This window comes from Alternaria hordeiaustralica (assembly GCF_023758085.1).
Source record: "Alternaria hordeiaustralica strain BMP 2776 chromosome Unknown scaffold_19, whole genome shotgun sequence".
NCBI lineage: Eukaryota > Fungi > Ascomycota > Dothideomycetes > Pleosporales > Pleosporaceae > Alternaria > Alternaria hordeiaustralica.
The window spans coordinates 301,524-324,938 of NW_026056791.1; the positions used below are offsets into that span (position 1 = coordinate 301,524).

The window sequence follows — 23,415 nt, forward strand, 5'->3', positions numbered from 1 at the left end:
GTCATCATAGTAGAGGATGCTGCTTGTCGAGCGCCTATTGCGTCACGCCAGCAATTCAGTCTCGGGTGCCATCGTGTGGATGGAGCACTCGTGAGTGAGCCAGGCGTCGCATTATGCGGCGACGCGATGATAGGACAGTCTTCTTGCCTGAACATATGCGATGTTTACCAACCGATGAGGTTTGAGGTATCGGAAAACATGGCTATCGTCGGTTGCCGGTAGCGAGGCGTAGTGTGTTGTTTGCGTTGTGGACGCTGTTTCCTTTCAATCTGAGACGACGGCAGTATTATGCGGGAATTCTTCTGCATCCTCCTCCTCCTCCTCCTCCTCCTTCACCCCCTTCTCAGCCTCGTAAAGATCGAGAAGCTCATCACAGCACGACCACCAAGTAGTCTGCATCTCCAGCTCCTGATCCAGTGCCTCAAGAAGACCCTCAGGCGGCATAACGGGCTCAAAGATCCGCGCAAACTGCGTTTTGAGCATGTTCTCCGCAGATACCCAGCCACCCCGACCCAGCCCCCTAATGAACGTCCAATAATTCAAACGACAATGAGGTATCTCGCGGAGTAACTTGTCTATGAGGCCCTCTGCGTACCCACCTTGGGTTACTGCAGCGACAGCGGCTTGGTAGAGACCCGACTTGAGCGTGAACTCTGCGTTTTCAGCATCGCTGGCTTCTGCTATGGCGGCGGCGTAGATCTCGCGGTAATGTTCGTGGTTCCATGCCATGTACGGCGATTTATCGAGGCCAAATGTGTATTCTGGAAACCAATCGCTTCGGAGAAACATGGGGACGGCTGTGGCGCCGATGCAGCGTGGTGCTGCCATCGCGTTGTCCCAGTCGATGATACCTGTTACGTTGCCCTCGTCGTCGCAAAGAATGTTTTGCAGATCTAGATCATCGTGATGGAGGGTGAAAGTCTCGCCAGGCTGCCCGCGGAACACCGACTGGTGATAGAAGATAAAGTAGAGGATGTCTCGGACGCCACGTTCTTCACGCCCATCGTCTTCTTCCCAGGTGTCGTTGAGTAGGCGTTCCCTGTTGTCAGCCATCATCTGTCTTATCTTGGCTCCGAAGCGGGCTCGAATGTACTCCTCGGTTGTAGCAGCCGGTGGACGCTTGAAAACCTCATCGCCATCTTCGTATGTACAGTGGCACGTGGGTCCAATACCAATGAAATTGCCGTCGTCGTCGAAGTTAGGTGCTCCAATGGCCTCGAATTTAAGGGTCTGAAGCTCAATCATTGCCCGTGCCAAGGAGCGTAGGAATTTGAGACGCTTCTTTTCGATATGGGGAGGCGGGACATCCGCATGTTGGAAAAGATCATTATCGACGGAGGGATAGTCTTCTGGAAACCAGATATTGTTAGCAGGCGTGCCGGGTAACATTGTCATCAAGATGTACGGGAAACCAAGCGCGTTGTCGTGTCCAGTGGAGTAGTCAATGACCTGTGCGACAGGTGCGTTTGTATTCTTGCGAATGTACTCGATTAGCTGAGCTTCGTTCTTCAGCACGTAGGAGTCTTCCTCCTGCCAGTGTGCGCGCGTACCGTGGCCAGGCACGCGGACAACGTACTTGCGAGTCTGCTCGCCTTCACAAACAGTGACGAAAGTCGCTGCATTGAAAGTGCCTTTCGCACGGCGCACTACCTCAACAGTAGTGGTGGGCGAAGACGAAAGATCGCAGGCCTTGATCAGTTCGCGGTACTTTGCATCGGGAATTGCCTCAATCGTCTTGAAGTCGCAACGCGGGCCGTCACCTTCATCTGAAACGTCTTTATTGGTGTTCGCGCTTTGACAATACTTGTCCTTGTTAGCACCAGGAAATGTACCTGAGTCAATAGCGGCGTCATTGTGTTTTGGCTTGTTTGAATCGGAGTTGGAGGGTCGGGAGGCCCTATGTTGCGTGAAAGCGATCTTCTTCCAGAAAGCCTTCAGACAGCCGGGAAAACGAAGTGTCTTTTCTTTCTTCACGGGAAGCTGCTTTGGCTTCGCAGAGATCTCGCCTTCGGTTTGGATCACGGTATTTATTGGGACCTCGCAGGCGATAAGTACCGGCGAGTGCACAGACAGGCTGTCTTGCTTCTGGATTGGTGATCGCTCTGGATCCGAACGCAGTTCGGGAGAAAGAGAGATGCCTGGCACGAAGAAGTTCTCGCCGCAGCTAAGACGTGGGAGAGAACGTTCGGTTGCAGCCGTTGACTTTGAAGACGATGGCGAGTTTGGATCAGTATCGCAGGCTTCTGAAGTGTGAGAAGAACCCGTCGTGGCTGTCGGCGTGTCGCTTGGTAGACGAATCGGAGAGTTCGACTGATTCGTCAAGGACGGCTCTTCAGAAGTTTTGCGGCCCAGGGTAGTAGATAATGAGTACTTTATGGCTTTGCCGATTTTAAACACCCGTTCTAGTGGGCTACGCAGAGTAGCATCAGACGTGTTGGCGGTGGAAGGCAAGGTCGTAGTCGCCGCGCGCCCACCCTTCTTGTTCTTAAAATCGAACATTGGTGTAAAGGTATACTGATTCCGTTCGAGATGCTCTGCGCGCATAGAGAGGAGTTCGGTGGTCAAGTATTGGTATCTCAAGGAGTGAGTGTCGCTGTTTTGGAGGTTGAGTCGCCAACTCTAGACAAAGGGCCAGTAGCGACAAAGGCGCGAAGGGGAGAATGTATATTGAGAAAGGGTCGCAACTACAGTGAATGTACGTTAGTACGGCTGCGCCTTTTGTGGGACCAGTGCGTGAATCACGCTGGAAATGACAGACGCTCGTGCACAGGAAGCATCGGCGTACTGAACCAAGACCCCTACCCGAGCCTTGGTGTTTGTCAACAAACTTCTACCATGTGAGTGAAATGAACAGCAAGCGCTTCTACGATCACTGAAGCGGTCACCTCTAAGTTCTGGACTATGTAAGACATCTCGCGGTTCTGTGTCGGCCACATACCACATACCGTGTAGTTTCACAATGAAGGAAATAAGTTAAGGGACCAAGACCTCGCTGTATTGCATTGCAGATGATGTCTTTGATCTTCTAGAATGCCGATAAAGTAGAAGGGGATGTCGTCGTGTCTGATGTTGACCCGAAGCTGTCCGAATCTGTGGATGTAATAGTCTCTCAGCTGTATGATGTGTGAAAGTCAACCGTGAACTCTGCTAGAATCGGTACGAGGTCTTCTATGTTTCATTAGCTTGGTGAATGGTGTACCACTAGAGCGCAGGCAAGCGTAACAAGGCTGACTGTGGCAACCCAGTTGCAACTGTTGCGTTCACCCTTGGTCCCTCGCAGTATATCAAAAGGTCCTTTCTCTGCTATTAGTATACGCGCACAGTTTACTCCACAACCAGCTCTCCTTCGCAGCATTTTCAACCTCTCGACCAAAAGCTGTAGCCCCTCTGACAAGAACATACGCACACACAGAGCACCTAAACCTGTGATACCTACCCGCTCTTACCGAGTCTCTCCGTCTCTTCCTCTTTGAGCACCCAGTCTTGAGGACCGCCATCCCATTTGTATCCTCGGCCTCAACACATAGTCGCTGTAAAGCCCTTTTAATTCCCAGTCCTTCGAATAACAAATATTACCGGTCTAAAACTAGGAGGTAATTCAAAATGCACTTATTCAAGGATTGGAAGAGTAAGCACGGCGCTGGGGAGTCCAAAAATGAGACGAAGGTCAAGCCACTCCCTCCTCGACTCACCTTCACGGAGCAGACACAACCGGATGACTCCATCATCAAAAGTCTTGACGACCTGTATTCTAAGACGGTCAGAATTTGGAGAGGTGGAGATTGGAACAATGATGTGAAGAATGGTGCCACAGGCGCATGCTTCGACTCATCCCACCACGTGCCCGGCGAGGGCACCAAGAACCGTGCGGCTTTCAAGGATGGCAAGTTTGGATTTTGCCTAGAGTGGATCGAATTTCCGTACGAGGGTGAAGTCTATCGTGTCAGGTGCATGAATGCTTTCTGCGTAAGATCGCAGCAATGTACAGACCACCCCAAAGCAGTATACAAGGACGGCCCAAACCGTGTCTATGATCTTATGAATTGGGGTGAGAACGTCACATATGGTATGATCAAAGATACCAGAGCTCCAGCAATCCCTTTGACGGATTCCCAGCGGAAGGAGCAGGCCCTGGAGGAAATTGCGGAGGTCAAGGCTAAGTCTGTCGAGGCGTACGAAAGAGGCGAGCTTGCGACTGCCAAAGAATTGGAACGTCGAGTCTCCAACCTTGAGAGAGCGCTGAAAAACAAAAGTTACTTGCGCGAGGACAGATCAAACGCCGCGCCCCAACCCCCTGCGTCTGCCACTATTCTCAACGCCCGGAAGGCTGTGAGCAATTCAGCCCCAGGTAATCCAGACCTTGACGCCAAGGCCAAGCGTAATCCCAACAATCTCAAGACGAATAAGGGCAAGACGGACTATACAAAAGTCCTAAGATCGATCAAGGAGCGTCCGGGTTCTTGAAGTCATGTTCGCTCATGTTTCCAAAACACCCAAAGCCTCATTTATAGGGACACTTTGTACACGCGGTTGGTGTTATTCTTGATTCTCGCGAACCCGGTGCCCAGCATAATATAGCGAGCCTGATGGTTGTGTTTTCGTGTAGCGCAAATGCAAAGTATAATCAGATTCATCCCAAAACTATCTCTTTCTAGTCGGTGACGTATAACAGCTTTCCAAGTGGATTGAGAGAAGACGTGCGTAGACTGCTGCATGCGACGTTGGTGAAACGCAGCGAGGCATGCTGAAAGAACTGCACCTGTAGTTGTAAATAGGCGGTCGATGGTCTTGTGCCGCGGCTCGATCGTCCGAACGTGGGTAATGACGCGCATCGTATAGTGGCGGAGTGAACTCATCGTGATGCACCTGCTAACATAACAACCTGGAGGTAAGTACATTCACCGCGCTGATGTGAACGGCAACCGCGGACCGTTGCCCAGTAAGAGCGGCGCCTTTACCTTTGCATGGTTTCGCGAGTGAGCTGAATTCGCGTCGCTTGCAAAGACAAGTAGCAAATACTGTGCAGCGTTCAGGAACCGGAAGGGCGGGGATGGAGTGAGGTGGAAGTGTGAAGAAGCGACCACTATTGAAAATGCAAGGCCGGCCCACTACCAAGACACGTGATCGCGCGGCTGCCGAGACTAATCTTGGAAAACCACAACACGCAGCAAACATCAATTGACAATAACATCGTCATATTTCTTCTTAATTATCTACCCAGCACCCAGACTTCAGCCAACGCGCAGCAACGCAACAACGTGACTCTATATTCCCATCTCATGCGTCTCATTTTCCCTCCAGCAAGTAAAAAAGCCCCACCGAAACGCAATTTATAGCGGGCTGTCTTTCTAAACATGCGCAAGCATCCATCTCTCAAAAAAGAAAGCCCCCGATTATGTTATGAGGGCGCGCAAAAGTCAACAAACAGACGCTCCGCTATCAAACGCCCAATGCGCAATTTTCTTCCAGAGCAAGGTAAAAAGCAAGCAATGATTAAACGCCCGTGAAACAACCCCCAGCCGCGTAGAAGGGAACTCAGGGTGTTTGTATGCAATCTTGAACCGCGTGACAAGAGTAAAAGAAGAAACGCGCAAAAAAAGCAGGTTTTTGGTGCCACACACCGTGCAGCTTCGGATAATAGTGGTACACAAAAGCATGAAAAGAGGGAAGAAGCCCCATCACTCGTTGCGCAGATTCCATGTGAGTGACAATAGTGCCGTGAGCCTAGTTAAAGGAACGGCATACCACATACACAAACATGAGACTGCCATACGAGACCAGCCGTGATAGGGTAGAGCGACCATGTACGAATGAAGTTCTAGGAGAGAACACTCTCGGGGGAGAAGGGGGAGCAGGTAAGGCACTTGCTCGACATTTTCACACCGGAAGAGGTCACTCACCCAGATCATCAATCCATGGCAAAGAGAGAGGAGGAAAAGAACATTTTCATACACAAAAACTAGAAGAAGAGATCGAGAGAGAAAAAAGAAGGCTCCGATACCTACATCGCCATCAAGCCAACTATTGCTTTGGAGATCTGGAAATAAACGTTAGCACGTGCAAGATAAACGGAGGTTTGTCTACAACTATGACCAAAGGGGTACTTACGTAGGAGAGTACGCTCCGCCCGGAGAGGTAGGGCTGTAGCGCGGAGAGGTAGGTGAGAAGGAGCCTGCTGGACTCGTGGGCGAGTAGCGAGGAGACGTCGGGCTGTATTGCGGCGACGTGGGTGAAGTCGGAGACTGCCTGTTGCTGCTCGCTTGGTACTGAGGGCTTGTGGGACTGTACTGCGGCGATGTGGGGCTGTACTGTGGCGAAGTCGGGCTGTACGCGGGGGACGTCGCGCCACCCATGAACGTTGGGGACGTCGGGCTGTAGTTGGGCGATGTGGGAGAGTATTGAGGCGACGTCGGGGAGTAGCCAGCAGGAGATGTGGGCGAGTACGACGGTGATGTGGGTGAGCCGTATCGAGGCGATGTAGGCGAGTAGTGCGGGGATGTAGGCGAAGCCATGTATCCTGGTGATGTTGCGGCGAAACGAGGGCTGGCAGTACCGGGCGAGGTAGGCGAGTAACCAGGCGAAGTTGGTGAGAAGCCTGGAGACACTGGGCTGGTAAAGCCAGGGGACATGCCAGTGAAGCCTGAACCACCCGGGCTTCTGCCTCCGTCGTACCCGCCGGGGCTGAAACCACCACCTCCGTACATACGACCATAGTCAGTGAGACCACCGGAATCGTCACCTCCACCAGCGGCAGCCATAGGAGAGAACGAAACCTGATCATAAGAGCCGACACCCATGCCACCCTCGTACGTGGGAGAGCCCAAGTCATAGGGTGTGTTGGCTCCGTCACTCAGGTAGTTGCCAGCGCCAGCAGCGCCTCCCATCATCTTGGAGTTGTCCTCCACCATGGTGAGAAGCATGGCGTTGTCCATGACGACGTCAAACTCTCCGGTACCCATAGGCGCCAACTGACCGAGCATGATGTTCTCAGATACACCACGGCAGTCGTCCAGCTCACCGAATCCGGCAGCTTCTAGGAGAATCTCGACTGTCTCTTCGAAAGAACAACGCATAAGAGCACCAGTGTCGTTACGGTTGATACCGTGACGGGTGATGGCCATGAGAAGACCACGCTGGCACATGATGTCGACGAGCAAGGCCATGTGACGATGGTTGACGTAAGAACCGTCGAAGGACAAGACCATACCCAGCTCCTTGAGTAGACCAGCACGAGCTGCTTCGATTCCAAGAACAGCAAGGATCTCGATGAAAGAGTTAGAGTAGGTCTTGGTGGCATCAACACCCTCAATGGCAAGCACTTCGGCCAGTGCAGTACCTGTAGTATCGAGCACCCACTCCTTACACTCGTCCTTGTTCTTCGAGTGTACAAGAGACTTGTCTGCCAACTCAACGGTAGTGATGTGGTCTCGGATGAAAGCACGCTCGATACCGCGAACACCACGTAGCGTAACGTCATCGAGAAGATGCTTCTCAAGCTTGCGCATCCATCGCTCGTCACGCTCGTCCTCATCCTCGTCATCCTTCTGGAGGTTCTGGTCCCAGATGAAACGAACACGCATGACCTGCTCGTCGGCGTTCTCGTCACTGAAGATGACTGCCAGATTAGGCTTGAACTCTTCCTTGATCTTGCCGGCAACTTCGCCAATGGTGATACTCTTGTCCAACAACTTCTTGCGGTCGAGGATGATTCGAAGCAACCACTTGGACTGTGACTCAATAACTTCGTCCTCTTCGGGAAGAATGAAGTAAGACTCAACCATGTCCTGGTCCTCCTCAACTAGCGTGGATTGAATGTCGGGGTCATAGTAGAGTTCAACGGCTTGTGTCAATGAGCGGAGGGTTGTGAGCTCGATGGTGCTTCGCAGGCGCTTGGCATCCTGTTGGCTGGCCTTGGAGTCTGTTTGGCGGACCAACATAGACGGAGTCTTGATGTTGGCAGCGACGTTCAGAATTTCCTTGAGACGGGGCACACCGAGAGTGACGTTCTTAGAAGACACACCGGCAAAATGGAAAGTGTTAAGCGTCATTTGTGTAGCGGGTTCACCGATGGACTGCGCGGCCAGAACACCGACCATCTCACCAGGAGCGACAGCGGCCTTGAGGAAGCGGTCTTCGAGTTCACCAAGAACATAGTTCAGGGCCTCCTTGTTTAGGCGATGCTGAACGACAAGCTTCTTGTATGCGAGACGAGCGCGAAGATGAGCCTTGAACAGATACGTTGCACTGCTCTGGGCCTCTCTTGACAGTTCGTCGGTGCCACGAATGACAACCAATCGCTCCAGAGTCTCCTGCACCTGTCTGATGGTCTCGATGGGGTGTAGGTTGCTGACAGCCTTCTCGGGGTTGATATTAAACCGCGCCTGAGCGGAGCGGATCATACGCTGAATGTTGAGCGGCAACTGGAAGGACTCTAGGTTCTCGTCGGTCACATTCTTGCGGAGAGTCTGACGATCAAGTTTGATCATCTCGAACTCTTCGTCCAGGGCTCGTTGAACGTCGACGTCACCCTGGAACATAGTAGCACCCTCCAGCTTCGACACTGGAATCTCCGGGTAGTCCGTCGTGAGAACGTCAAGCTTGTATCCATCCTCAAAGTCGGCCTCGGAAGCCATGAGGATATCCATGGACTGGTTCTCAATGTGTGCGCCATCCAAACCATCTTCACCGTAGATAAACTCGACAATATCTCCCATAGAGTTACGCACAGTTCCATCGTACTTGACCATGACATCTTCGAGCGCCTTGACGAGACGACGTTGAATGTAACCAGTCTCGGCTGTCTTGACTGCTGTATCGATCAAACCCTCACGACCAGCCATGGCGTGGAAGAAGAACTCCGAAGGCGTAAGACCGCGTAGATACGAGTTCTCGACGAATCCACGAGACTCTGGCGAGTAGTCATCCTTCGAGAAATGCGGCAGCGTCCGGTACTTGAAACCATAGGGAATACGCTGTCCTTCCACAGCTTGCTGACCGACGAGGGCAACCATCTGAGAGATGTTGACAGTGGAACCCTTGGAACCGGAGACGACAGTTTGGACAACGTTGTTGAAGTCCTTCAAACTGGTCTGGGCGGCGGTACCTCCACCCTCACGACCTTCGTTGAGGAACTTCTGGACCTTGGATTCGAATGTACCACGAATCGTCATACCAGGCATGGGCTCAAGCGCGTCCTTAGTAGCCGTCGCAATGATCTCTTCAACCTTGGCCTTGGACTTGCCAATTTCGGAGGCAATCTTGTCGGAGGTGGCAGGGTCTGGGATGGTGTCACCCACACCGAAACTGAAACCGTACGTAAGAAGCCACCAGTTACAGATGCGCTGGCAGGCATTGAAGAACTTGACTGCTGCATCCGGTCCGAGCTCGTTGAAGATGATGTGAATAACACCACCTGCAGAGGCTCCGACAATCTTCTTTGTGACCTGACCGTAAAGCAGCTGACCACCCTTGATAGCGAACGACTTGTCGACGATGTCGTTGTATGCATTGGGCTTGGAGTCCGCCTCCTTCTTCTCAATGTTGACCTCGCGTGGGAAAGCCATGCTGATAATCTGCTTACCAGTCCAGAGAGGCCGGGGCTTCAGAATGGCCGGCTCTGGAACAATACCATCCCAATCAGGCACCCACATGAGGATGGGCATGACCTGCTCGATGGGGATGAAGTTGTCACGACGACTCATCTTGTAAACACCGAGAAGCGTGTCCTGCACGATACCCATCAAGGGCTGGTTCTTCTGTGGTGATACAATCTGCTTGGGAACCATGCACAGGTTCTGCACCTCAGCGCGGGTCTCGTCGCTCTGGGGGACGTGAAGATTCATCTCGTCACCGTCGAAATCAGCGTTGTAGGGTGATGTGACGGACAAGTTGAGACGGAAGGTTGAGTAGGGCATGACCTTGACGCGATGTCCCATCATGGATTCCTTGTGCAGCGAGGGCTGACGGTTGAAGATGATGACATCGTCGTCGTCAATGTGGCGCTCGACCTTCCAGCCGTACTGTAACCGCAGGTCGTCGAGGTTCTTGTTGTGCTTGAGGTCGAGACGGACACCGTCGGCCTTGATGACGTAGTTGGCACCAGGGTGTTGGTTAGGACCGTTGCGCACCAGGTTCGTCAGCTTGCTGATGTTGAACTTGGTGACAACCTCGGGGTATGTCAGGGTACGTGCGATGGATCGGGGCACACCGACTTGGTCCAGTGACAGGTTAGGGTCACCGGTGATGACAGTACGCGCGGAGAAGTCGACACGCTTTCCCATCAAGTTACCACGAAGACGACCCTCCTTGCCCTTCAAGCGACCACGGATAGTCTTGAGCGGTCGGCCAGACTTCTGCATGGCCTGTGGGACACCGTTGGCGTCGTTGTCCATGTAGGTGGCGACGTGGTACTGGACGAGAGCCTCAAACTCGGCCGTTACATGAGCAGGCGAACCCTCCTGCTGACATTCTGCGACACGACCGTTGGCGCGGATAATGTCTCCAAGCTTGTAGGTCAAATCGTCCTCTCCACGCATACCCTGGCCGGTACCGTCGACGGAGATACTGGGGCGAACCGGAGGTGGAGGTACTGGCAGGACATCGAGAATCATCCATTCGGGGCGAGCGTAGTCGGCGTTCAGACCGAGCAGTTGGAGTGTGTTGTCAGACATGAGCTTGAAGATAGTCTGCGCCTGCTTCGGTGTGATGACTTCCTTGCGGTCGCCTTGGCCGTCGTCGTCGTCCTTCTTGCTCTGTTTCCAGGTGCCGGTCAGCTTGAGACCCTCCTTGCGGATAGAGTCTGGCTGTTTGCTGCCGCAGCCGCCGTGGGCGATCTTGGGGAGCTTGTTCTTGTCGCTGCCGTCGTCCACATCCTGCATGCACACGGTCTTGCCCTTGGACATGCGCCAGATCTTGTCGAAACGCTTCTTCGCATCCTTGGTCTTGGCGGCGGCGGCCCAGTCAGGATGGTTCTGATATTGCAGTTAGCATGAGCACGAAAATCTAGGATCTGAAGTCTCTGTCTTCCGCGGGAAGACTTACGAAGTCAGCCTTGATCAGACCACACGTGTGGCAGACAGTCTCGAGCAGCTTCTTGATCTTCACGACGAAACCGACGTGGAAGACGGGTGTGTGCAGTTCGATGTGGCCAAAGTGACCGGGGCAGGTCTGGATGTCCTCCTTGCAGGTCGCGCACGAGTACATGCGGTCAATGGTGCCGAGCTTGGGGTCGTTGAGACCCTGCTCGCGCGGCTTCTGCTTCTGCTCGTCCATGGTCTCCGGGTAGATGATGTGGACCACGCTCATGGCCTTGATCTCCTCGGGAGAGAGCAGCCCGAACTGGATCTCCTTGATCGTCCGGAGCGGACATTTCGACACCTGTGGGGCGCCGGGAGGCATCCTGGCGGTGGTGGAAGTTGAAAGGGACTGCGGGTGAGAGAACTATCGGTCGGCGGTCGCGGTGGCCACGCCGGGCGGTTCCTCCGCGTATTAAGTAGTAGGTGCGACTGCCGTTGTAGCTGCGTCGATAGCTGTGGTGCCTGGTGAGAGACTGAGTGCGCGCCGCGCGCGGAAAGAGATGCGGTCGAAGAGTCGTACCCGTGAAAAGGGCGGACGGGGGTCGGGGGCTCGCCGGGTCGCGCCTCGGGGTCGGAGGCGTGCGCGCGTATTAAAAGCGCTCGGGGGAGCACTGTCGGGGTCGGCGAGGTGGAAGACGCGCTCTAAGTAGGTAAGAGCGGCCGTTGGTGATGGCGGGTGGGGTGGTGGTGAGGGCGTCGTGCTGTAAGAGACGGAAGGCGACAAAGAGTTGCGGCCGCGCTTTGACGCACTAGCCGAGTCTCACGTGCAGTGACCACCGCGGACAGGACCACGCCGATTCCATGCTGCTCACTTTGCGCCTATGGACTTCATTCACCAGTCGCGTCTGTAAAGATGCTGCCAATTGAATTCCTTCCTCTGCACTCCCCGCCCTCTGCAGTGCACCACCATGAATCTCTCGCTGGTTGATCCCTTTGTCCTCGCGCAGGACTGCCCCGATGTCATCACCGGCCGCCTACGTGAGTTCGACATTGTTCCCAGGTTACTTTTCCCACCAGGCAGCAGCTGACAACGCGCAGGCAGCGGCCACTCGACGTCAATTCGCTTCAGCCACCGGGGCGACCTGCTTGCATCCGGACGGGTACGCGAATGTTACGCCGTGCCATGTGATTTCTGCTGATTGGATTCCAGCACGATGGCATCGTCGTCATCTTCGACATTGAGACAAACGGCGTTGCGCGCAAGCTGCGCGGCCACACGCGCCAGGTCCAGTCTCTCAGCTGGTCGACGAATGATCGCTATCTTCTCAGCGCCGGACAGGATTGGAAGTGCGTGCTCTGGGACTTGAAGGATGGCTCGCGGGTGCGCACCGTCCGCTTTGAAGCGGCCATCTTCATAGCGGAGCTGCACCCAAAGAACCAGTGAGCATACGAGTCACGTTTGCAATGCTCCGACTAATTGCTTTCCAGCATGCTCTTCGTAGCCGCCCTCTTCGAAGACCAGCCCGTCATCGTCGACATGTCCGAGGAAGTCCCCGTCAAACACTCCCTCTCGTCCGCGCCCCATCGAACCGACATAGAACGCGAGAATGCCTCCGAGAAGCAGACGGCACAAGACGCCAAGCAGACGACCACCATGACGCTCTTTACACCGACGGGCCAACACATCATAGCAGGCACCAACAAGGGGTGGCTGAACATCATAGACACCGAGACACATGCCGTCCGCTACTCGTTCAGGGTCACCAACAACATCATCGTATACATTCGCATGACGCCATCAGGGAGGGACGTCGTGCTCAACTCGAGCGATCGCATTGTCAGGACACTCCACCTACCCGACCTGAGTGACCCAAAGTTGGACTTTGACACACTGCAGCTGGAAGTCGAGCACAAGTTCCAGGATCTTGTGCAGAGGCTCTCGTGGAACCACGTCTCATTCAGTCCCACAGGCGAATACGTCACAGCATCTACCTGGATGAACCACCACATCTACGTCTGGGAGCGTGGCCAGGGCAGTTTAGTCAAGATTCTAGAAGGCACCAAGGAAGAGCTCTCCGTAGTAGAGTGGCACCCATTCCGACCCTTCGTCGCCGCCGTCGGAGTAGACTCGGGCCGCGTCTGGCTCTGGTCCATCCTGCAGCCCCAACGCTGGTCCGCCCTCGCCCCCGACTTCGTCGAAGTAGAAGAAAACGTAGAATACATCGAGCGCGAAGACGAATTCGACATCCAGCCTCTCGAGGAACTGCACAAGCGACGTCTAAACGCCGAAGACGAAGAAGTCGACGTCCTCACCGTAGACCCTGTTAAGACCTCGGCCACGGAGTTCGGACCGGCGATTGGCGACGCAGAGTTCAGGATGCCCGTTTTGTTGGATATTGAGGCGAGCGATAGTGAGGATGAGGTGGTGGCTGTGGGCGCTGGTCAGTTCCGACGCCGCAGTCCTGGCGCTAATAAGGAATGGATGAACGATGATGAGGTGACGGTTAGTGGTGATGAGGCAAGGAGAGCTAACGGTACTGCAGTGAACGGGACGAAGAGACGGCGAGGCTGATGAACGAAGCATAGACGGCTGCTAATATCGTTGCTACCAGCTGGATGGGAGGAAGTGCTGAGACGCATCGCGTGGCAAGAGCGCGCCGACATGACAACACCGTATGGAATGTACTTGAACTCAAGACATCGTCAATTGCATAAGCGGTTGATAGACAAAGGATTAAATCTTATGAATATATTACTACCACCTCACACAAGAAAAAACCTGAACAGGTCTGCAGACTACATCAACCCAAATTTTGCAAAGGAGGGGTGATCCAACGTCAACGTAGACTCCAGGGTGTTCGATTATTTTCTTGGATGGCGTACCACCTTGTTCTTCACCGCGACTCGAATGCCATGTTGGCGAATGAGCTTCCATATTCTTTTAACATACCGTGATTTCTCTCCTCAGATACTTCGGTCCCATGATTGAAGTAGATGTTCGTCTAAATCGCGGGTGACTGTTAACTCCATGATGTTTGATGATGCGTTACGGAGTGGGCTCAAAGGGGTTCCAATCATGTTTTTTTCATTTTGCAGACGAGCGTCTCAATGGCGTTGTCCTAATCCTAACCTCTACATTCCCAACACAGTGCGCATCCTCTATATCGATCAAACTCAATACATATTGACTTCCTTGCGGTTGCTAGGTGGCCACCCTTCTCTTTTATGAAGAATGACCTCCTGCTGCCGACTAGCAAGATAGATCCAATTGAGCTCTGAAAGTGTCTTGTTGTTGCGACTACCTATTTTCACATACTACATGTGTTGTAACCACCTCGCATTGTGTTGAGAAAAATGTAGCACCTTGTTCCTCCATGTGGTAGGCGGTAGCAAATGTTTGAGTCCACAATTATTGGCACGGATTGACTTCGGATGGCGTGGCGCGGCGTCGCTTCATCACACAAACGACGATGAAACCTGTTCTGGCGTTGATCTGAAGGTGATGACCTTGAACATGTGCTGGGCAAGGCTAAGGCAACACCAATGCTGCAATTTGTCTAGATTAATCGTGGATGGCTGGGGCGACGATGGATGCGGCGGCAGGTCTAGCAAACGTCACTCGGCCTCGGTTGGTAGGCGTTGTCCCTGGTTGTGGATTGTGATCAGGCCCAGGGGCGATGCTTGAGAGTCAGCGGTACTGTGCAAGCTGATGCGCCTCGATAGAACCATGGATGAGGATGCAAGGCGCGTCGCAGTGCGGTGAGCCCCGGAGAAGTAAGGGTATTCCAAGTATAGAACCATGTCCGATGGACTGCAGACTCTGAGCGTCTCGGATGAAGAAAAGGTTGGGTTGGTGTCAGACTCCGGGTGGGCGATGCGCGATGCTTCTACCGCACCGCCCGCCGCTCCATGGAACGCGCAATTTAGCTCGATGCCACACGGACCTCGCCAGTCGAACGCCAACATCCTGCCGAGCACACCATGGCAGGCAGAACAGACAGGAGAACGCAATGGAAAACGCGATGCACATGCGATAATTGACTGCCAGCAGCGACAGCTAGATATCCAGAGCACAAATGCGGCTAGCGTGACTGGGGGCCGTGCGCCCTCCTCCTCTTGGGAGTGTCGGAATACAATGAGAAAACGTTAGCGACGATTCCCGCCCAATATGATCTGGGAAACCGACCACCCCAGCTGGGCCGGCGAAGCCCTTTCTTTGCCCTCGCGGCAACCTTCGTCACCACCCACTCTCCCTGCCACTCCTCCTCTGCATCTCTCCACGCTCTGCTTGCATCGACGCGCTTCATCAGCTCGACGATACCTCGACTTCCTGTGAAGCACGGCTCACCCAGCTTGCTGCTCACCCTAGCCACCGACACGCCAACGCGCTGACCGGCAGAGCCACTGTCTTCTCTCCTCACCGCTGCAGGCCAAACCATCACCACCACCATCTCTGCTGCCCTCCACATCAGCCATCTCCGTCCATCATCGCCGCGTTCCTCTGCACGCGAACATGACCACGAAATCACCAAAGACCCTCGTCGTCGCACTCAAGCTGTCACCGGATTCTCTGCGAGACTTTCCACACGAGCCTGCAACGCCGCCCAAGGAAGAGGCCAAGCCCTCTCCACCAACACCCGCGCCGCAGATTAACGAGCCCTCACCTGCTGCCACGCCCGCCGACTCAACCCCCAACATGAACGGAAGCACACCGTCGTCGCTGGCGCCCCCCTCTTCGAAGAGGAAGGGCCCCAAGCCCGGCAGCAAGCGGAGTGCTGCGCAGATGGAAGCTGGCGCGAATGGCGCAGGCGCAACCCCCAAACCATCCAAGGCCAAGCCAGGGCCAAAGAGGAAGAAGATGGGCGACATGATCAACGACCCCAACTCCAAGGGGCCCTTCCCAGCACCCGCAGCCATCAACAAGGCAGGCCCCAAGGCAAACCTGGGAGCCATCAACGAGCGTCTGCGCGCCCTCGACAGGTCAGGGGCCAAGTGCCGTCGCTGGGAGAAGAAGGGATTCCAGGTCCGCAGCTTCACCGGCGTCATGTGGCAAGTGCCTACATACCAGCCCGGCCGCAAGGGCGCCTTCGCCGACGACGTCAAGAGCGACAGCACCGGCACCAGCGACTCCAAACTGAAGGACGAGAGCAGCGCAATCAGCGACAAGAGCGGACTGAACGGCGACAGCACACCCGTACCAACGCCCATGAACGGCATAGCAAGCTCTCCTGCTCCTATTCCCGCTTGAGGCACGAACGCTCTTGGTCTCATTTCCTTTGATGTACTCCTGCTACAGCCTGCACCTCTTGCGGCTCGGCCTTACTTTATTTCTTGCTACCTGTTTACTATATCGACTTGCTTCCTTTGTCTTGTTTGGCGTTGAGGGAGCGCATTGCATTACTACGTAAAAGGCGCCAACTGGGGCGTCACTGGCTTGCCACGGGCAGCATGGTGTACGGCGCACAAGTATGTTGTGAATGGACGTCACAAATACTGGATACGGATGTGGAATCCGGATAGAGACGGAAAGGGGGCTTTGCATAGCATTATGGAGAGAATTGAATATCTATGTCAAACTACAAGTACTTGTCCATGCATCTTGGGAACCTCGGTAGCGGGTGTCGCAAGCATGCCGTGCCAAAGCACATTAACGTGACAGTGTATCTTCTCGCGCCTTCAGATTGTAGAGTGCCCACTTTTGAAAGCTCATAGTATGATGATTGTCAAGGATGAGCGTGACCTGGATGGCGTTATCGTACCCGTGGATCGCGGGGATCTCCACCGATAGCTCGGCGCATCCAAACCTCCGCCCATGGACCTCATTGACGTACAACCTGCCCAGCACACCTTCGCTAGCTTTCCTGCAGCAAATCCTCCGCTGATGATACCATGAATGCATTTGTGACGATCGCCTCACAGGAGCCCGGGTGCCGTTGATTCTTGCCCTTGCCGTTGGCACCTTCCAGCACAGAGTACCGCATTCACTCGGCGCCAGAGACAGCTAGCCCACGCGTCACTGCGCTGTTGGACGTCTCCAAACCCCGTCAGCGACTACGACCGCCCGCTCGACCATTACTACTCGCGTAGTCTGCGCGTCCGCCCTTTGCGATCGCTTCCAAACGTCCGCCCGAACACGCTGGTAGTTGGCAGCAGCGCCACTATCGACCACTATGAATCCTCGGAGGGACAGCTACGCCAGAGTAGCTGCTGCATCGGCAGGCAGCAATAGCTCATTCCAACAACCCACCCGATCCGGCGCCTTTGCACATCTCGCCAACAGCGGCTCAACATCGCACCCGAACCGCCTCTCTCGCTCCATCGACGCCGACGGCCACATGTCTACAAGTTTCGGAAGGGCCGGTGGGCCACTGCCCTCATACTCCAGCCAGTCTGGCTACTGGCATGGCTTGGGAGGGTCGACACAGGATATACCGCCGTTCTTCGTGCCTTCCTACCTGCGCGGGTCCAAGCACGCCGAGAAGTTACAAGAGGCGCACAAGGCGAAGCTGGCCGCCCAGCGGGAATACAAGTCAACGCACTCGTCCAATGCAGGCTCGCTGTCTACTAGTTCTAGCAGCGTCAATCTGCACAAGATGGCGCCGTCACATCGCGGTCTGACGCATGAGATAGTAGAGCGTGCGCCCGTCTTTGTGGATGAGCCGGTAGCGCCATGGCCAACACGGTGGAATGACGCAGACAGGTTTCCTCAGCTCGAGCTGGAGGATGGTCAGAGGCTGGCCAAGTTCTCGGGCTCACAGAAGACACACGATGAAGCTGCGTCGGTTCGCGCGGACTTTCCCATGCCGCGGCAGTGTGGGATCTACTACTACGAGGTTACTGTCGTTTCTAAGGGGAAAGACGGGTATGTTTGTTTGGCACCTTGTAATGCACACGCTAATTCACAGTGCAGTAGGATGATCGGAGTAGGCTTTTCAGGACCCAAAGTCGCCCTCAGTAGGATACCGGGCTGGGAACCTGACTCGTATGCGTACCATGGCGACGATGGCCAGGTCTTTAGTAATACCACTTCTGGAAAATCATACGGGCCTAAGTTTGGCACGCTGGATGTCATCGGCTGTGGCATCAACTTCCGGACAAATACTGCGTTCTTCACAAAGAATGGCCATATGCAAGGTGAGTATGCGAAATGAGGGATATGGATAGTACTAATAAGTTCAGGGACGGCTTTCCGAGATCTGAAACCCAATATGCCGTACTATCCCACTGTAGGCATGAAGAAGCCCGGCGAGATGGTGCGCGTCAACTTTGGCCAAGAACCCTTCGCTTTCGATATCGACAAGATGGTACAAGACGAGAAGGCCGCCATACAAGCTGAAATTGCCCGGACCAAAACAGAGGCGGGTGCGTTGGGAGGCGAGGATGCGTTGATACATCAGCTGGTGGGACAATATCTGGCGCACGACGGCTATGTAGAGACTACACGAGCTTTCTCGGATGAGATTGTCGAGGAAGCAAGAGCGCTTGCAAACAACGACGAGACAGACGTTTCATACCGAGCAGCAGTGGAAGATCTGGATGCGCTGAACCGACAAAGTAAGCTCGTTCCTCAGGGTACGAATGCATGCTAACAGAACCCAGAGATACGGACAGCAATTCTTGAGGGCGACATTGACAAGGCGCTTAAGCACACCACCGCATACTACCCCTCAGTGCTCCGCGACAACGAAAACATCTACTTCAAACTCCGCTGCCGAAAGTTCATCGAGATGATCCGACGATGCGGAGAGTTGAACGCACAATGCCAATCCGCACCAGCACCATCCTCCAAACGATCCACCGCTTCGAATCCCAACAAGCGCAACTCAACCGCAACAGAAGAATACGATTTCGAAATGGAGCTCGACGAGCAACTAGGCGTACACAACCCACCACCCAGCTGGGACAACAAGGACCAAGACGACTACTTGGAAGTCGGAGACGAGGACGACATGGAAGATAAAGTAGCCAAGAGCGAACGAGCGACAAGCGAAACTATAACATATGGCATGGAGCTGAAATCCGAGTTCGCCAACGACCCAAGACGGGAAGTGAAGCGTGCTCTTGAGGATACGTTTGCGCTTATAGCATATGCGGATGCGCGGGAGAGTGCGCTGGCGCCTTTACTGGAGATTTCGGGGCGTGCGCCTGTTGCTGAGGAACTCAATAGCGCTATTTTGGGTACGTACAGAACCTGAGGTCAAAAGGAGGTCATGTCCTGCAAGGACGGCAAGCCTCTTACGACCTCTCCGCACTTCCACATACTCAGAGAATACATGCTAACTCCCCCACCTAGTCTCCCTCGGCAAATCCTCCTCCGCGGCCCTCGAACGCCTAATCCAACAAACCGAGGCCCTCGTCACCGAACTCGCTGACGACGGCGGGCCTGGCGCTTTCATCAACGTTCAACGCGATTTCCTACAGTAGTATTGGTTTGAGTTCCTGGTTTGAGCGGGGAAGGATGTGGGTAGGGATGGGAAAGATGAGGAGATAAGGAAACTCGGACGGAGGGCGGGTATGTTGCGTTTTTCGGATGGGGGGCTGTGATATCACTATCTCTTTTTGGGGTTTTGTCCTTTTGAGCAGATGAATCAGGAGCATTTGCATAGCTGAGGCTGAAGGCGTGGAAGGCGTTGTTTTCGGCCCGACTGACTAAGATTGGGAGGATATCAACATCACTACTCTCTTGCTCTGTTTTCTGTAATCTACTAGCTGGCATCTCAGGTCTGAAATGAAATTAGGAAGCCATCCATATCTCATCATATGAACCCTTGTCTTTCGAGCAGCTGCATTCCGTCACGTCGTCCCTCACAACGGCCACCACCACTTCTTCTTCTCTCCGTCCCCGCTCCTATTCTCTTCTACCTTTTTGCCCCCCTTACCTCCACCCTTCCCCTCCTCCAATTTATCAAAAAACACAACCATAATCGTAGTATCATCCACCGCATTCCTACTCAACGGCTCCGGCCCCGCCAAAACCCCCAAAAACAACCCCCTCCTATTCCCACCCATCGCATTCCTCGCCAAACAAACCGCCGCATTCTCATCCTCAATCGCAAAATACTCAGGCTCCGCTTTCCAATCCACGTCTTCGCCGGCCGCGGGGTCGCACGTCACACCCGGGTCCAAGCTAGAGAAGTTTTGAGGGAAAACGGGAGGGTTGCGCAGGAGTTCCGGGTCGGCCTTCACAGAACCCTGGCCACGGGCGCGCGCGGAGAGATAGCGGGACACGCACTCGACGGCGTGTTCAGACGAAATCCGGTCCCAAAGACCGTCGGAAGCGAGGATGAGGAAATCGCTTTTCCCCCCTTCTGCCCTACCATCACCACACAGCATCCCATCGCGCGGCTCCCTCCTCACAACAGCCGTTTCCTGCACCTCAGGCTCCGCCGTCATATACGGGGGACTCAGATTCCCCGGTCTGGGCGCCGTACCCCAGAATTTGTGCTGGCACGCTTTGATAGTCTCGTTATCCCATTTCCAGCGGTGGTCGCCGAAGCCGCGGGTTACGGCTATGCCTAGCATGCGGCCTGTTTTGGGGTCTATGACGGAGGGTTCGTCGGGGTGTTGCTTGCTTAGTCTTTCTACTTCCTTAGCGTTGGAGCCGGTTTGGTCTTCCGAGAGGGGGATTGCCGTGTAGGAGGATGTGGAGGGGTCCCAGCGGCCGAGGACGGCGCGGGAGTCTCCTGTGCAGGCGACGCGGAGTTTGTTGGACTGGGGATCGAATGCAGCGAGTAGCGCGCAGGACCCCGAGAAAGCGGGTGTGAGCGCGGCGATGGCGGCGGCGTTGGCGGCGGGGAACCAGGCTGCGGCTGTTTTGGCGCGGGACATGATACTTTTGTCGGTGGCGAGGAAGGCGGTTTTTATGCTGCTTTCGATTTGGTGGCTGGAGGCGTGCGGTGTTAGGGTGCTGAGCGCGGAGGATACCATGGGGATTAGTGTCCATTGGAGGTAGAATGCCGTGTGTCGTCCTGCATGCCCATCTAGTACAGTCCAGTAATTCCACAGGTTCTGCCCGGGGCCAGGCGACGTTCCTAGTGCGAAGAAATCCTCACATGGCTCGTTGCTGCGGAACCGACAGCCGTGTGTTATGGGCATTTGCACGTCTGGCATGCCTTCGACGCCCTTCTTTGAATCATCGGGCGTCATCATCCATCCGTAACATAGCTTGTCGAATTGCTCTGAGAAGAACTTCGCTACGGCGGGGTCTTTCATCGGGGCGCTGGGGTCTGGGATGTGGAAGTCGAGGATGTGTTGGACTTCTTCTTTCGAGGAGTAGAAGTGGAGGGGTTGGGCGAGTTGGGAGGCATCGTCGCCGGTTTCGAAGGCGCCGTAGACGCTGTCTGTCCAGTCGGTTTCTACTATGTCGACGAAGTAGTATGCTAGGCCGCCTAGGGTGAGGAGTACAAGGACGGTTTTGGTTGGGAAGCGTGATTCTAGGAGTGTGGTTGTGGGGTCCTTGGCTGGTTGGTTCCATCGCGGGTTGAAGAGGGTAGTGTCTCTTCCATTGGTTCTTGAACTCTTGGGCTGGGTTTGTAGGAGTCTTGTCTGCGAGAGAGCACGTGATAACGGACTTGAATGAACGCGTGCTGTGTGTGGCCGTAAAGCACGGGTCGTCACCGCGAGTGGCCTCTGTAACCGCGTTTGAGGCTGTGCTTTACCGGCGCATTTGAGCCGTACGGCGCTTCCCAACCTTCTTGGAATCATTTTACCTACAGTGTTCCCTGTATCGCAAGATGGGTGAGATGTGTTCTGCTTCTTTCGCGTTGTGGAGCTTAGATTTGATGGTCTGTGCACACGCTAGTTTGATCGCCCTTTCACGTGGAGCAGTAGGGCAGGTGCTTGGCACGAGAACAATGAGTCCAGAAAAACATGCACTGGCTTATGGTGGCAAGATCTTTGTGGTATACAAGCTGTTTGTTGCTCTCAGCTTGATCACCATAGATGATTCTAGTCAGAATTCGTCGCTCCATGGTCATCGGTAGTGGGTTTTACGACTTTAGTGATGAAAAGATAGTTGCTAATAATAGGCTATGGTAAGGATTGGGTATCGTCGTTACTTGCTTGTGCAACTCATGAAAGCCATAAGGATCCAAAACGCCTCCCAAAACCAAAGGGAAACATCAAGTACGCCACGTATACGCCGACAAGAGTGATGTTGGTGGCCAGCAGCTCATTAATCTGACCGGACGAGTATAAGCAACAGTCTTGATGTGTAGTTCTGATACAGTTCCATCTTTCTTCGGACACCGATGCCTTGTATTAATTCCCGGATGCTTTCGTACGATACACCGACCAGGAATCGCAGCGTCCAGCCTCCTCTCCATCTCCGTGTGTAGCAATAGACGTCGGACTTTGAGATGTTCGGAACATTTGGTATGAGGTGAAGGTCACATCTCTGTCCAGTGTACATCCTCTATACGGTCGACCTCTTCGTACTCTCGCTTCTTCTTCTCCTTTTTCTTTGCGTTCGTGTTCTTACGCCGGAGCATCAACTTCATCTTGTTTGCCAGTTTCCCGAAGGCGGCCGCCGTGGGTGTGCTGGCTGTCGGCTGAGGTGATGTAACATCACCCTGTGGAATGTCTTCGCTCTTCGGGGGGAAATCTTGTTGTGATAGGCTTGCTAGCTTGATCGCGTGGGGGCGATTGACGTAGCTCGCCTGCTTAGTAGGGTGCGATGAAAGCGATGTCTGTGATGAAATCTCCTTGGCAGAGGAGACCGGTTCTTTGGACTGAGCTCTGACGGTGCTGGCTTTGGGCTTTGGTGGGGCCTTCACAGGCAGTGGTTGTAACATGCGCCATACTGGCTCAGTAGGGCTGGAGGGCTCAGAAGACGAGGACATGGGACGGACTAGGACCACCGATGAGTCGTCCCACTGGTGGTCCATCCTTGGTGAGTAGGCTGGCGTCGACGGCTCCGAGTCGATGAAGGTGCCGAAAGACTTTGCTGACATAGGTGGGGGAGACATTGGTCCCAGGGATTGTGGTGTCATAGGAGTGTGTACAAGAGCTGGAGGAGGATAGCTCTTTGTGGACTTTGCGGAGAAACGATGTGGTCGTTCGGGTGACATTGTACGCGGCTGCTTTGGCAGCCCGTGAGTGGAGAGCGGTCTGTGGATGCTGGCACCCAATGAACCCGAGCCCAGGCTAGGCGACGGCACCGACAGTGTAGCCATGTCTATGGGTGTGACAGTGCCAAGTTAGGGACAAGCTTTTCAATGAAGGTAGTAATCTTAAATCGCGGAGGCGTTGTGTGATAGTGCGAACGAGACGCACGATACGAAAAGAAGCGCGGGAAAGGCGGCGGCGAAGGATGTAAAAGAAGGCGGCACCCGTAGACACGTAAGTACCGAAAGGAGAGTATTGCGGCGTAGCAACGAGACCGGTCAACTGGGTAAATCAG

At 54.3% G+C, this 23,415-nt stretch overlaps 8 protein-coding genes across 8 annotated transcripts; 4 read left to right on the forward strand and 4 right to left on the reverse strand.

Moving 5' to 3' along the window:
• Positions 1 to 264: 264 nt before the first annotated feature.
• On the reverse strand, positions 265 to 2,544 carry J4E84_008005 (uncharacterized protein; the record flags this gene model as incomplete). Its single annotated transcript, XM_049390583.1, has 1 exon — positions 265 to 2,544. The coding sequence occupies one exon, from the start codon at positions 2,542 to 2,544 to the stop codon at positions 265 to 267; it is 2,280 nt and encodes a 759-aa protein (XP_049241684.1).
• Positions 2,545 to 3,603: 1,059 nt separating this feature from the next.
• On the forward strand, positions 3,604 to 4,464 carry J4E84_008006 (uncharacterized protein; the record flags this gene model as incomplete). The annotated part of the gene is made up of 1 exon (XM_049390584.1): positions 3,604 to 4,464. The coding sequence occupies one exon, from the start codon at positions 3,604 to 3,606 to the stop codon at positions 4,462 to 4,464; it is 861 nt and encodes a 286-aa protein (XP_049241685.1).
• A 1,640-nt stretch (positions 4,465 to 6,104) lies between these two features.
• On the reverse strand, positions 6,105 to 11,397 carry J4E84_008007 (DNA-directed RNA polymerase II subunit RPB1; the record flags this gene model as incomplete). Its single annotated transcript, XM_049390585.1, has 2 exons — positions 6,105 to 10,970; positions 11,041 to 11,397. The coding sequence occupies 2 exons, from the start codon at positions 11,395 to 11,397 to the stop codon at positions 6,105 to 6,107; spliced, it is 5,223 nt and encodes a 1,740-aa protein (XP_049241686.1).
• Positions 11,398 to 11,983: 586 nt separating this feature from the next.
• Positions 11,984 to 13,587, forward strand: J4E84_008008 (uncharacterized protein; the record flags this gene model as incomplete). Its single annotated transcript, XM_049390586.1, has 4 exons — positions 11,984 to 12,053; positions 12,114 to 12,175; positions 12,226 to 12,455; positions 12,504 to 13,587. The coding sequence occupies 4 exons, from the start codon at positions 11,984 to 11,986 to the stop codon at positions 13,585 to 13,587; spliced, it is 1,446 nt and encodes a 481-aa protein (XP_049241687.1).
• Positions 13,588 to 15,528: 1,941 nt separating this feature from the next.
• On the forward strand, positions 15,529 to 16,263 carry J4E84_008009 (uncharacterized protein; the record flags this gene model as incomplete). The annotated part of the gene is made up of 1 exon (XM_049390587.1): positions 15,529 to 16,263. One exon carries the CDS (start codon positions 15,529 to 15,531, stop codon positions 16,261 to 16,263), a length of 735 nt encoding a protein of 244 aa, XP_049241688.1.
• A 922-nt stretch (positions 16,264 to 17,185) lies between these two features.
• J4E84_008010 (uncharacterized protein) lies at positions 17,186 to 19,439 on the forward strand (the record flags this gene model as incomplete). Its single annotated transcript, XM_049390588.1, has 5 exons — positions 17,186 to 17,877; positions 17,926 to 18,149; positions 18,195 to 18,569; positions 18,615 to 19,193; positions 19,309 to 19,439. The coding sequence occupies 5 exons, from the start codon at positions 17,186 to 17,188 to the stop codon at positions 19,437 to 19,439; spliced, it is 2,001 nt and encodes a 666-aa protein (XP_049241689.1).
• Positions 19,440 to 19,820: 381 nt separating this feature from the next.
• J4E84_008011 (uncharacterized protein) lies at positions 19,821 to 21,719 on the reverse strand (the record flags this gene model as incomplete). Its single annotated transcript, XM_049390589.1, has 1 exon — positions 19,821 to 21,719. One exon carries the CDS (start codon positions 21,717 to 21,719, stop codon positions 19,821 to 19,823), a length of 1,899 nt encoding a protein of 632 aa, XP_049241690.1.
• Positions 21,720 to 22,402: 683 nt separating this feature from the next.
• J4E84_008012 (uncharacterized protein) lies at positions 22,403 to 22,855 on the reverse strand (the record flags this gene model as incomplete). Its single annotated transcript, XM_049390590.1, is given in 2 exon segments — positions 22,403 to 22,829; positions 22,848 to 22,855. The coding sequence occupies 2 exon segments, from the start codon at positions 22,853 to 22,855 to the stop codon at positions 22,403 to 22,405; spliced, it is 435 nt and encodes a 144-aa protein (XP_049241691.1).
• Between the last annotated feature and the right edge of the window lie 560 nt (positions 22,856 to 23,415).